Source organism: Sparus aurata, chromosome 22, assembly GCF_900880675.1.
Source record: "Sparus aurata chromosome 22, fSpaAur1.1, whole genome shotgun sequence".
NCBI lineage: Eukaryota > Metazoa > Chordata > Actinopteri > Spariformes > Sparidae > Sparus > Sparus aurata.
In genome coordinates this window covers 18815257-18826804 of record NC_044208.1, presented here as the reverse complement: position 1 = coordinate 18826804, position 11548 = coordinate 18815257, and the positions used below count along the sequence as shown (strand labels likewise).

Sequence of the window (11548 nt, the reverse complement as noted above, 5' to 3'; positions counted from 1 at the left end):
ATGCAGAGCTTTTTAGGAAGCCAGCTGGGCTAGCTGACAGGCTAACCTCACCAGTTAAAAACACCTACATGATTATCTAAAATGTTACAAACACTACACACGAAAATGAATGGCAAACTATTAAGAGCAAAGTGCAAAGCAAACTGTGAAAAGTGAAGTATTTAAACTAAGTTAGGGACTGAGATAACTACAGACAAATACAGACATAACACTACATTGTGCAAATGTTATAGGTAACTTAATCACAATTAATTTCCTAATCTAGTCAGCTGTCTTGCTATATACTTAATCTATAGTTCATTCTGCCTAGAATATCTGATTAACCACACTTTATGTCAGCTGTAAATCTAACTATCTATCTTCATAACATCCAACTGTCCTTTGTGTTATAATGAGTGGCTTTTATTAAATACTCAACCCTCACTGGTATAAACATGCTTGACAAAATATTAGAAGGACCTCTCCGCCCTAGCGACAGTTTGTGAACCTGACAAGGCTCATAGCAAACCTACTTTTCGACAAAGACCTGCTCACTGACAAGGGGTGGTAACTTTTATGACTAAGAGCTATTATGACTATCCAAATATGTAACTATCTTTTGCATACAGCAAGTTGAACCGCTATCTGCATTTGATAGCATGAAGCAGTGTTTTTGGCCCCCTGCCCCGTTGTGTGTGTCTTTTTTATTTCAACAGCCAAAACTGTCTCCATGCATCATACCTTTAAAAAAAATAAATTTTAAGCACCATATTCATATATGATCATCATAAACTTACAGTTTGCTTTAGCTCATCTAAATCACCAGCCCGCTGTTTGTTCTTTTGCAAACCATGGGCAGTGTGAAGCTGGAGCAAACCCCTGCAGCTCTCATAAATAATAATGTGAGGGTTGAGACCAAAATCTTAATAATTAGGAACATGTATAAATGGCACGTTTTGATTTAAGAGCAGAGCGAGAAGTCGTTGGCAAGAGTTTCAATACATTTGAGACCAAAGTTTTGTTCTCATCCCTTTTGATAGGCTCACTCTGAGGTTTCAGCACTCAATCAGGGAATGTCCGACACCTGTGACTGCTGTTCAACTGCTCAAGTGATTCTGGGATCTCTGCCAGTGCTTTTAGTGACTCAAATTAAAAGGTTTGCACTGTCTACAAGGAGTTTCGGAACTCTTTTATGATCGTGCATGTTAGATGGCACGATATTTGATAGTTTTGGAGTGAATCTATGGAAATCAGTGTTGTTTTTTTGCCAGGTTGTAGCTAGCTGGGATTATGGCAGAGTACACTCTGGAGGTGACTACAGGAAGCGTGCTGCATGCAGGCACATTTGATAACTTGTTCGTCACCCTGATCGGTACTGAGAGGCAATCTGAGCCCACTCAGCTGACTAGTCTTGAATGGGATGAAAAACACGGGAATGTAAGTTGTCTGAACTGAAATGTATGTTTTTTGAAAATCTGTTGACAATTTTTTTTTTTCCTTTATTGTTTGTGAACTTTAGGGGAATATTTAGTATTCTGTGTTTTTCTTTACCCCAACAAGGAGAGCGTTATACGTTAATGTTTCATTAGCTGTTTGGCTGCTTGATGGGAATTCTTTACAAAACTACCCATGGACTGGTTCTGACATTTCATATGTGAAGTCGGTCTACTTCCACTGTCACTATTTTGAGCCATTTCATATATGTTAAAGACAAAATGTGTAACATTTCTGCATTCTTGACTAAATATATCTTTCTCTCTTGCATTTAGTTGTGTTCTGTACTTTAATTATCCAAAACATTTTCAAAAATGGCCAAACCAGATGCCTACATTTTGACTCAAGGTAATGTTGTGCTTGTTTCCTCGCGTGTCATCATAACTTCCGGGGGAAACGTCAGCTGATATGTCTGCGAGCTAGGAAGGAAGTTGTTGAACGTGAATAAAACTCTTAAAACATTACCTCCAGCGTGGACTGATTGCGTCATCCTTTCCATCCACAGGTGGGAACCTATTCTGTGACGACACTTTTTTCTTTAGGCTGTCTTCTCCTCCTCAAGCTGGAGAAGGATCCGTTCCACGAATCCCCGGAGAGAGATTGGTTTTGCTCCAAGGTTGTGGTGACAACGCCAGAGGAGGATGAGATTCTCTTCCCCTGTCACAGATGGTTATCCAGGGGCGAGTTTGTGTTGTTAAGAGGGGGGAGGGGTTAGTATTTTACATCATGTCCTTTTTTAGTTTTTTTTTTTTTAGCATTTGTTTTGTCATACGGCTATGCGAAAACCAAATTAAATCAGTTTGGATCTTCTTTTTAAATCCATCCCTGGGGTTGTGACCCACACAGCTACAAAAGCCTTCGAAGATCTCCATCCTCGGCTACTAGAGCAACGGAAAAAAGAACTTCTCCAGCAAAAACTAACATACGTGTGAGTTTCATTTATCATTATCTATGAACATTGACTGGGTTTCTTCTTCGTTACTTTTTTTTTCTATTTCCTTTTCCCCTCTGCAGATGGGCAGAGTATGCAGACGGAATGTCATACGTGTTGAACATCCCCAACCCAAGAGCTGTTCCAGCAGAAATCAGCTACTCGCCATCAAAAGCTTTTCAATTTAAATCCCTAAGACAAAATGCGTAAGTGGTGCAGAAGGGGATTAGGGTGATGATGATTGAGTTTTGACGTTTTTCCTCCAAATTCTGCCTTCAAACTCCGTGTTCTGAGTGAAAAAAGTAATTGGTCTTTTTATACACTGGCCCTAATTGTCTTCAATACTGGTGCTGTATCTATCATTATTCCAAGTATCCATCATGGAAATGTGTCCACAAAATAAAAACTACAATAAATCAGTTATTTGTATCTATTTTGCTTTATCCAGAAGATCTGTGCTCAAACTGAAAGCTCTCACAGATGAGCCGTGGGAGAGCTTCGAGGCCATGAAGGAGTTCCCCTGGTTTAAAGACTCGCCCTTGCTTGGTAGGCCTTTTCTATAAGCGTATTTTGAGCTGACTTTTCTGTAAAAATAAAAATCTCTGGTTAAACGGATAATTCACTATCTCCAGACTATGTGTCACAACACTGGCAGGACGATGACTTTTTTGGGTACCAGTTTCTTAATGGGGCCAACCCCCATTTGATCCGACGTTGCTCAACGCTTCCCTCCAACTTCCCCATCACAGAGGAAATGGTGAAACCTTTTCTGGCCAACGGAAGCTCTCTGACTGCGGAGATGGAGGTACAAAAAAAAATACTGAACTCTTAAATGGTACTTTCCCTTGCCAACTGGTCTTACATCAACAATTTATTTTTTTTCTCCAGAAAGGAAATATATTCATCATTGATTACAAGATCATGGATGGTCTGCCAACGAGAGTTATTGATGGTAAACTGGCAGTTCTGACTGCTCCTCTCTGCCTCCTGTACCTAAATACAGAAAAGAAACTGCAACCAATCGCAATTCAGGTCTCTTTTTTTGTATTTTACAATTTGACTTGTTTACATTTCTATTTTTCCCAAACTTAACCACGTCTCCTCCCTCAGCTCCACCAGCAGCCCTCAGAAGAGAACCCCATTTTTCTGCCCACTGACTTGATGTCTGACTGGCTGCTTGCCAAGATATTTGTGAAGCATGCAGACACCTTCCACGTCCAGTTGCTCACCCATTTGCTTAACCCACACCTGCTGGCAGAAACTTTTGCAATGGCGACTCTTCGCAACCTCCCAATGATTCACCCCCTGCACAAAGTAGGCTGTGTGTGTGTGTGTGTGTGTGGTGGCTCAACTTTATCCTCTGATCTAATTCATGATTATCACCACCTATTCTCCCTCCTTACAGCTGCTGATACCCCATCATCGTTTTACTCTCCATACAAACATCTTTGCCCGTGCTCTTCTTTATGGCCCTGGTAGAATCCTTACAAATGTATGGCTTAAACTCTCTTTAACTCATATTAGCCACATTTGTGTTTCAAAGATGTGTTGGGTTTTTTTTTTGAGTCGCATATCGGCATAATAAACTATTAAATACTGTGATCATGACCATTAACATGGCGTTTGTCTGAAAGCTATATCAAACAACAATACCTGGTTATTTATTTTTCAGACTTCACTTGATGTGGACGGACAAATAGAATTTTTCAGAAGGGGGTTCGCGCAGACCAACTACAGCTCCCTCTGCCTGCCTGAAAACATTGCAGTTAGAGGAGTGGAGTCCATCCCCAACTTTCATTACAGAGATGACGCACTGAGGCTGTGGCGCATCATCAACAGGTATGAAATCTATGGCACAGTAGACAAATGAAACAAGATGAGCCCATTCGCTCTCAACATGATTTTGAACCGTTATTTAAAGTAGACACACTATGCTCATATTCGGGTTCCTAATTTTATTTTGGGTTACTACTACAATAGGTCTACCTGCTTCAGTTATCTCACTCTGGTTTTAAAAAATAAAATAAAATTAGCTCCTGTCTCTTAAAGACTGACTTTGACCTTTTTTTTTTTTTCTTTTTTTTTTAACTTTCAAGATATTTTCCATTCACAAGAACTGATATAAAACACTAAAAAGGGGTAAAGGGCATAAAGTATAATGGGTCTCCTTTTTAACTTTAAACTACATTTAACATTCAGATACTGGTACATTTTTCGTTGATGTCCTCAGCTTTGTCAAGGCAGTGGTGGCATACTATTACCCATCTGACAGTGAGGTGGCTGCAGATTCTGAGCTCCAGGAATGGATCAATGAGATCTTTTACTATGGATTTCAGGGAAATGGCGACTCAGGTATCTTACTTACTTGTTGGTCGGCTAAGTTCTCCTCCTCAAACGTGCCTTCATTAACACTATTAACACACTGACAGGAATCCCTTCAAGCTTTCAGACTGTGGAGGGACTCATCAAGTTTGTCACTATGGTGATCTACACGACATCAGTTCAGCATGCTGTAATTGGCAATGCACAGGTAAACATTTTTTGTGCTGCTGTGAATTAACCCCCGTCGCAGGATTTCTAACAAGAACATATGGTTAAAGAAAGAATGATAATGCAATAATTAAAATTATATCACCCCTTCCATTTGTATTCTTTATTAAAATCTATCGACCACATTCACACGGCAGCCATTGAGCAAGAAGCTCAAATGTCTTTATGAGATAAGATATCTCTGAAATTATTGGTTCCCCGCTTTCCGATCAGTAACTTGTGTCAAAGTGTTATAGGAAGCCGTTCAATGCTAACATTAGCCTTTTACTAACAGAAATATGTTCCATCACCTTTTTGAAATATGTGGTAAATTTATAACAATTTGTCAGATTGCCTACTTTTTTTATGATTTGAAACCTTGAACACAGCAGCATAACATTATCTCCCCACATTGAGCTTCCCACCCCACCTTGATGTCGGAGGGAAATGGCTGCCGTGTGACCGATCATTTGAGTTTACAACTTGTTTTTAAAGTTTCAGGTTGTAAATTTAGGTCATGATACTGTACACTTCCCTTAAACAGTAGGTGAAAATTAAAAAAATGTTAATAGTTAGACATTTTGGAAATATGCTTGTTGGTTTTGTTGCAGAAAGTTGTATCGCTCAAGGTCAGTAGCGCTTGTGTTAATTGCTGCTGTACGTCCTGTAAGTTTGACTTTCTAGCTTGGATTCCTAACGGTCCATTGATGCTGAACCGGGCTCCACCAACAACAAAGGGACAGTCGAGCATGGAGGCCATCTTGGCGACTCTGACATATAAACGAGTTTCAGGATTAAGTGTATCTACTTTGTGGCTCATCAGCAGGAAGTCTGACTTTGTAAGTTTGACATTAATCAAAACAGCCACAGGTGTAAGGTCTAGCTGACCACCTCCTTCATTTCGTAACATGACATTTTGTTTTTGTCTATGTCAGACACCTCTGGGTTCTTATCCCGAGCAACGCTTTGATGAGCCTGCAGCCTTACAGATGATCAAGGATTTTCAAGCAGAGCTGTCCTCCCTCAGCGCAGATATAAGCAAGAGGAACTCGGAGCTTGAGCTGCCTTATAACTACTTGAACCCTGAACAAATAGAAAACAGTGTAGCTAACTGACCAGGATTGTATTTTCTAAAAGTGTGACAAGCTGTCACATCCTGGTTGTCCAGCGTATGGCTGATATTGTGGATCTGCTCTGTCACTAATTCATGTCGTGTAACTGACGCAGTTTGTCCTGAAAGTAAAGATTCACACATTCATGTGGGCGATGTTCTTTGTTCCATTAGCTGTTTATGTTCTTAGATGGTATATCAGGACAGGATGTCACACTGTACTTTCTTCTTCACTAGCCTTTAATATGCTAACAGACTAAACTAAGAACATATTAAACCTGGTACATTTTTAGAATCACACAAATGCTGAAAGTTGGATCCGACCAGGGGTGGACTGGGACAAAAAATCGGCTCAGCATTTTTGGCTTAGACCGGCCCCTCATAATTAGCGGAGCACAACCGGAAAAAAACCCCATAACTTTTTGCCTTTAGGCTTATTAGAAATCTACAGTTTATTACTTTAGAAGTCTATCAAATAACCATTGTGGAAAGCAAATAAGTACATTTACTCAACACATAGTTGAGTAAAGGTATATTCTATTTCAAGCATAATGTATCATCGGCATCCTAGATCTCAGAGGTTTAGCATCTATTGTTAACTCTACCCCTTTTGTCTGATCTGTGTAGTTCAATTGATTATTTTATCCTTTTTATTGAAATCATCTCTATGTATTTTCTGAATTTCCCTGATATAGCAGCTCAATTCTAATTCTTCAGGTTAAAAGGTCCTCCCTTATAAAAGCTATAAAATTGTTATATCAGGCTAAAAACAGGGCTGCTTTATGAACTCATGCAAAGCAACTTGTCTTAAAAGCATTTGACAGATCTACTCTTGTTCAATGTGGGCAAACCTTTTGCTAATAATACTTTTATACTTTTTTTTACCTTTACTTTAGTAATGCTTAAATTGCAAAGCTTTTACTAATCATTTAGCAGTTTTAAAATCTGTTTTTTAAAACATGTTTAAACACAGCATAGAGGGTTGCTACACATTCAAATTACTATGCAGCCTTTCAACACACCTTTAACCTAAATATCTAAAATGCTATGATGGAGCCTAAAATAGACACTTAATGCTCATCCAACACTTCTCAGCATTGACCGTTTGCTATTTTATCAGAATAAGGTGCCGTGGCTGCCAGATTTTGAGAAGTATGCAACACCAATTAATATCGATACTAATCAATCGCCATTGCTCATCATTATCATGTAATTAGAGTTCTCAACGGAGGATTTTAGTACATTTTGCAGCATCTACAGTGAGATTCTTCTCTTAGCACGCAACTTCTCCGCACCCAACTTCTTTCTCTTTGGTTGCTCCATGTTGTCAGTAGTGTTGTGACGTTCACGAATGAACCGATTCTATTGAACGGCTCATTAACATGGACGATGGGATCCGAGTCGCAGCTGGGAACCATTCTTTTTTTTTAATATATATATATATATATCACTGTGTGCTCCTCCTTTGCTCCTCTCCCTGAGTGGGACAGATAAATTACATGGGGAGGAGCGCAGCCCAGCTGCACGGTGCTTATTAGATATGCAAATGTAGCATGATGCCACCTGAGTTGTGCACGCTGCCTTTGCGCAACCCCCCCCCCAAAAAAACAAACAAACACGTGACTGCCCTGCCTCGGAGAGCAGAGCAGCTGCAGCGGTCTTAATTAGGAGGAGGACAGTTTTGTTCCAAATCTCACCCCATCATACCTCCCCATGATTATTTTCAAGATAAAATGAGCTACCACCAGGCTGGCTTCTTAAAACTTAATAAATTTAAAAATCAGTCAAATGAGCCAGTTTTTTGAACGGCTCTTTGAAAGGAACGGCTCACCAAGATCCGGCTCCTCTCAAAGAGCCATAAATCCCATCTCTAGTTGTCAGTCCTAGCGCTCAACACTTTGAAACTTGCAGAAGTTACAGGAGACAGCACAGGGCGGGGTGGGGCCGCCTTTGTACTATATCCTGATTGGCTCAGTTCACTGTCTATATTGAAGACAGACCAATGGGCCGCCCCCTCTAAATTGTGCACTTAGAAAAAAAAAGGAGGGCTGAGTGAGATTGGAGTAGCCCAATGTCCTTCAAGAAAATCAACCAATGGGTCAACCAGTCCATGCCTGGATCCAACAATCGCCACTTCTGATTGGTCGACCCACAGTATACAGTATATACATGTTAATACATTCATAATTTAACTTGTACTTGTTGATACTTCCGGATTTTTTTTTCATCTTTTGATACTTTTGATAAAGCAACATTATGTAGAAACTGCACTCCCCAGAGTTTGTGTTCAACACCAGTCATAAATGCAAATCCCAGGTCTGTAACAATTTGAAGTTGATCTTGAAGTAAACATGTAACGCTGTAATCCTACCCTCCCACTGAGGTTACAAAGTGGTTAAACAAGTGATAGGGGGGCTGAGAGGGATACCATTCAGCCTATTACAAGACATTGTACCATCACAATAATTTTGAAGCTGCTATTTTAAGGCAAAAAGTTACTTACTGCTGTTTTAAGTGCATTTAACAGTTCCTTCCAGGCTTTTACTTGAGCAACTAAAAAACCTGTGACTTCTCCCAAATTCATATCTTAACAAACCATCTTTGCTTCTACTTAAGTATGACTTTTGAGTACCTTTTAAAACTCTGATCAACAATTTTTGTCTTAATTAAATTCCCAACAGCAAGGTTTATATGACAATTAAAGACATTCCTTCTTTTGTTTCACGACAATACTATATCCACTTGGCTAACACCTGGATTTTTATAAATGACTATGAAATATACATAACCTTATAACCATATATAAGCTTCAATACACTGCTCCTAATATCAACACGCTGGCATGCAGTTGCGTAGGTTGCGCTAAGAAAAAAACAGATAAAGCCTCTCAAGCCGTCACTGAGACCAGTTTGCATTTATTATGGCTGTAGGACTCATCTTCAAAGAGACACTTCGAACGTTGATAATTTACATGCCTGATTTCTGATCAGAGTTTTGCATAACTGCATCTGGGCTGCTATGAATTCCAGTCAGATAAGAAATTGAATACAACTATGCTATCCGTCAATAACTTGTCAGAAATACAGGGCTGTATCTGAATAAATGTACGTGAGTTTAGGCTATAGACTGTATGGTCTGTGTCTGAACTATTTGACTGCGCTATCAGGTTCCAAGTAAGCTGTAGCTGCCTGGTGGATGAGTGTTTTAGTATCTTCAGAGCATGGACGGTATAATTTTGCATATGATTTTGCTGTTTAAAATCCCAATGGTTTGAATTTTCACAAATCATACCTACATGATCATTTTGGATGGTGGGAGGAGCTTGAGACGCCGTACTTAAAACGGAGCAGGACTGAGCAGCAAAATAAACCTACAAAGGTAGATGATGAAGGTATTTTGCTTGGGCAAAATAATTGGGATTTGCTGTGATGTTTTAATAATTAATTTTACATTCCAGTCCACGCAGAATTACTACTGACTGACCATGGCTGAGTACAAGCTGGAAGTGACAACAGGCGACATGGTGAACGCAGGAACTTTTGACCACATTTTCGTCACCTTAATTGGAACCGAAGGGAAGAGTGAGCGAACCGAGCTGGACAATGAAGGTGTGGATTTTCAAACCGGGATGGTAAGTTGAATCCGATTGCTGGTCTTTGCTCAACTAAATTTTACCACACTTATTTTACTCCACAGGATTTATGACTAAATGATCAACATGTAAAGGACCGAAATCACCACACTCAAAAGAATTGGGTTGAAACACAACCTTTTAAGTACTTTAATTACATTTAAGTTGTCTGATTAATTAAATTATAGCATATAAAGTTAAAGGGGCACTATGTAGTTTTGGAGAGGAAATTCAAACTCAGAATTGAAATATTTACAATGTTAATGAGGTAATAACACAAACTAGAAAAAAAAAAGCTGCTGTCTTAGGAAAATAAGGTGCCCAGAACATTGTTTGAAGCTAGAGCAGTGGCGGGGTCCGCCACATATAAACAAGGTAAAATTGTGCTGTCCTTTAAGGTCAGTTTGTTTTAGTTTGTTCACTGAAGATCTTTCTCTTCTGATTGAAACTTCCCCCAAACTATATATTGCAACATTTTTAAGGAGAATTTCTACATAATGGGTTTTTTCAAGCTTAAATGTTTTAACTATGATGCATAATGTTAAATAATTTAAAGTAAATGTAACGACTCACACAGCTACCATTTTAATTCCTACACACTGACTCAACGTGATGTGAACTTATTAAATTGGTAAATACTTAAGGGTGCACAATGCAAGCTTTTTAAAGGCTAACATGCTTGTTTAGATGTACTTTAAAGCCATACATTTTAGTTTATGAACAATACAGCAACACAAGCTTGTGTTATGAGTCATAATTTAAGATTATAGGACCATATAACCAAAATTGTTACAAAAAAAGTTACATAGTGCACCTTTAAATTAAATGTTTGCACCATAATTAATTCTTGAGTGTAAATTCAGGGAATTTCACTCGCAACTGAGTTTATAGCAACGTAATCATTTGCAATAACTCAGTGGTTATGACTCAAACTCTCTTGCTTCTGCTCACTTCATCTACATATGATGCCCAATAACATTCCCAGCATGACCTCCATCAGCCAATCAACATCACCATCTGTCAATATGTCTATTTTGTTGCAGACTTAACATTTCTAAACATTTTCCTTTTAATCAATGAAGTTAGATAATGGCACGGACATTCTTTTTGTCCTAATATATTCTTTTTTACTCGCTACTCAACACCCTTGGGTCATATACTTTACACAGCAAGCACAGTGTAGCTTCATACGCTATTTGATGTTACCAGACAAAGGCATGTTTGAGATGATGTCAACAGGGATGGGATTATTCAACTAGTGTGGGAGTATTGAAGGAGTCTGTACAATCTTATTTTGAATATACACTGCCTCGCCGAAAAAAAAGTCACCACCTGGATTTAACTAAGCAAAAAGGTAAGAGCCTCCTATTGGATACTACTGCATGGCCGATTATCTTTCAGCTGGCAACAAGTTATTTAACCCAGACTGATGCAATGAGTAGCTTCTCATTTCTTAAACAACCATGTCTAAAGACACATCCTGTGGTTGTGGAAAAGATGTTAGTCTGTTTGAGAAGGGTCAAATCATTGGCATGCATCAAGCAGAGAAAACATCTAAGGAGATTGCAGAAACTACTAAAATTAGGTTAAGAACTGCCCAACGCATTATTAAAAACCATCGTCTTCGAGGAAGAAATGTGGTAGGAAAAAAATCCTGATCACTTAAACATTTCGTAGAAAAACAACAGTAGAACTCAGGGCTATGTTTAATAGTGTAAGATGAGATTTATTTTTGTGTAGATCTACTTGTTTGTTTTTATGTTCTGTTTCTTCATTCAGATTAGGAACTGTTTAATGTAGTAGTGATGTTGAGGATTGGCGGATGATACAGTGTAAGAAAAGAGGTAATGTGGCACATCGTAAAGTTCTGGGT

At 38.9% G+C, this 11548-nt stretch overlaps 1 protein-coding gene across 2 annotated transcripts; it reads left to right on the top strand.

The window, feature by feature from the left end:
* The first annotated feature begins 934 nt into the window (after window positions 1-934).
* On the top strand, window positions 935-6191 carry LOC115574569 (arachidonate 15-lipoxygenase B-like). Of its 2 annotated transcripts, XM_030406193.1 has the most exons (15): window positions 935-1135; window positions 1251-1416; window positions 1979-2183; window positions 2320-2401; window positions 2488-2610; window positions 2853-2950; window positions 3037-3209; window positions 3293-3436; window positions 3515-3718; window positions 3810-3896; window positions 4077-4243; window positions 4635-4756; window positions 4834-4934; window positions 5605-5772; window positions 5869-6191. In XM_030406193.1, exons 2-15 carry the CDS (start codon window positions 1270-1272, stop codon window positions 6046-6048), a joined length of 2001 nt encoding a protein of 666 aa, XP_030262053.1. In that variant the 5' UTR covers window positions 935-1135; window positions 1251-1269; the 3' UTR covers window positions 6049-6191. The 2 variants fall into 2 exon arrangements, with proteins under 2 accessions (XP_030262053.1, XP_030262052.1); XM_030406192.1 differs by having other exon boundaries at window positions 937-1416.
* The last annotated feature ends 5357 nt before the right edge of the window (window positions 6192-11548 follow it).

Coding starts and splice junctions, on each gene's coding strand:
- LOC115574569 (XM_030406193.1), top strand. CDS start 1,270: ATGGCAGAGTACACTCTGGAGGTGACTACAGGAAGCGTGCTGCATGCA. Junction 3,210..3,292: donor CTCTGACTGCGGAGATGGAG/GTACAAAAAAAA, acceptor TTTTTTCTCCAG/AAAGGAAATATATTCATCAT. Junction 4,935..5,604: donor CTGTAATTGGCAATGCACAG/GTAAACATTTTT, acceptor ACGTCCTGTAAG/TTTGACTTTCTAGCTTGGAT.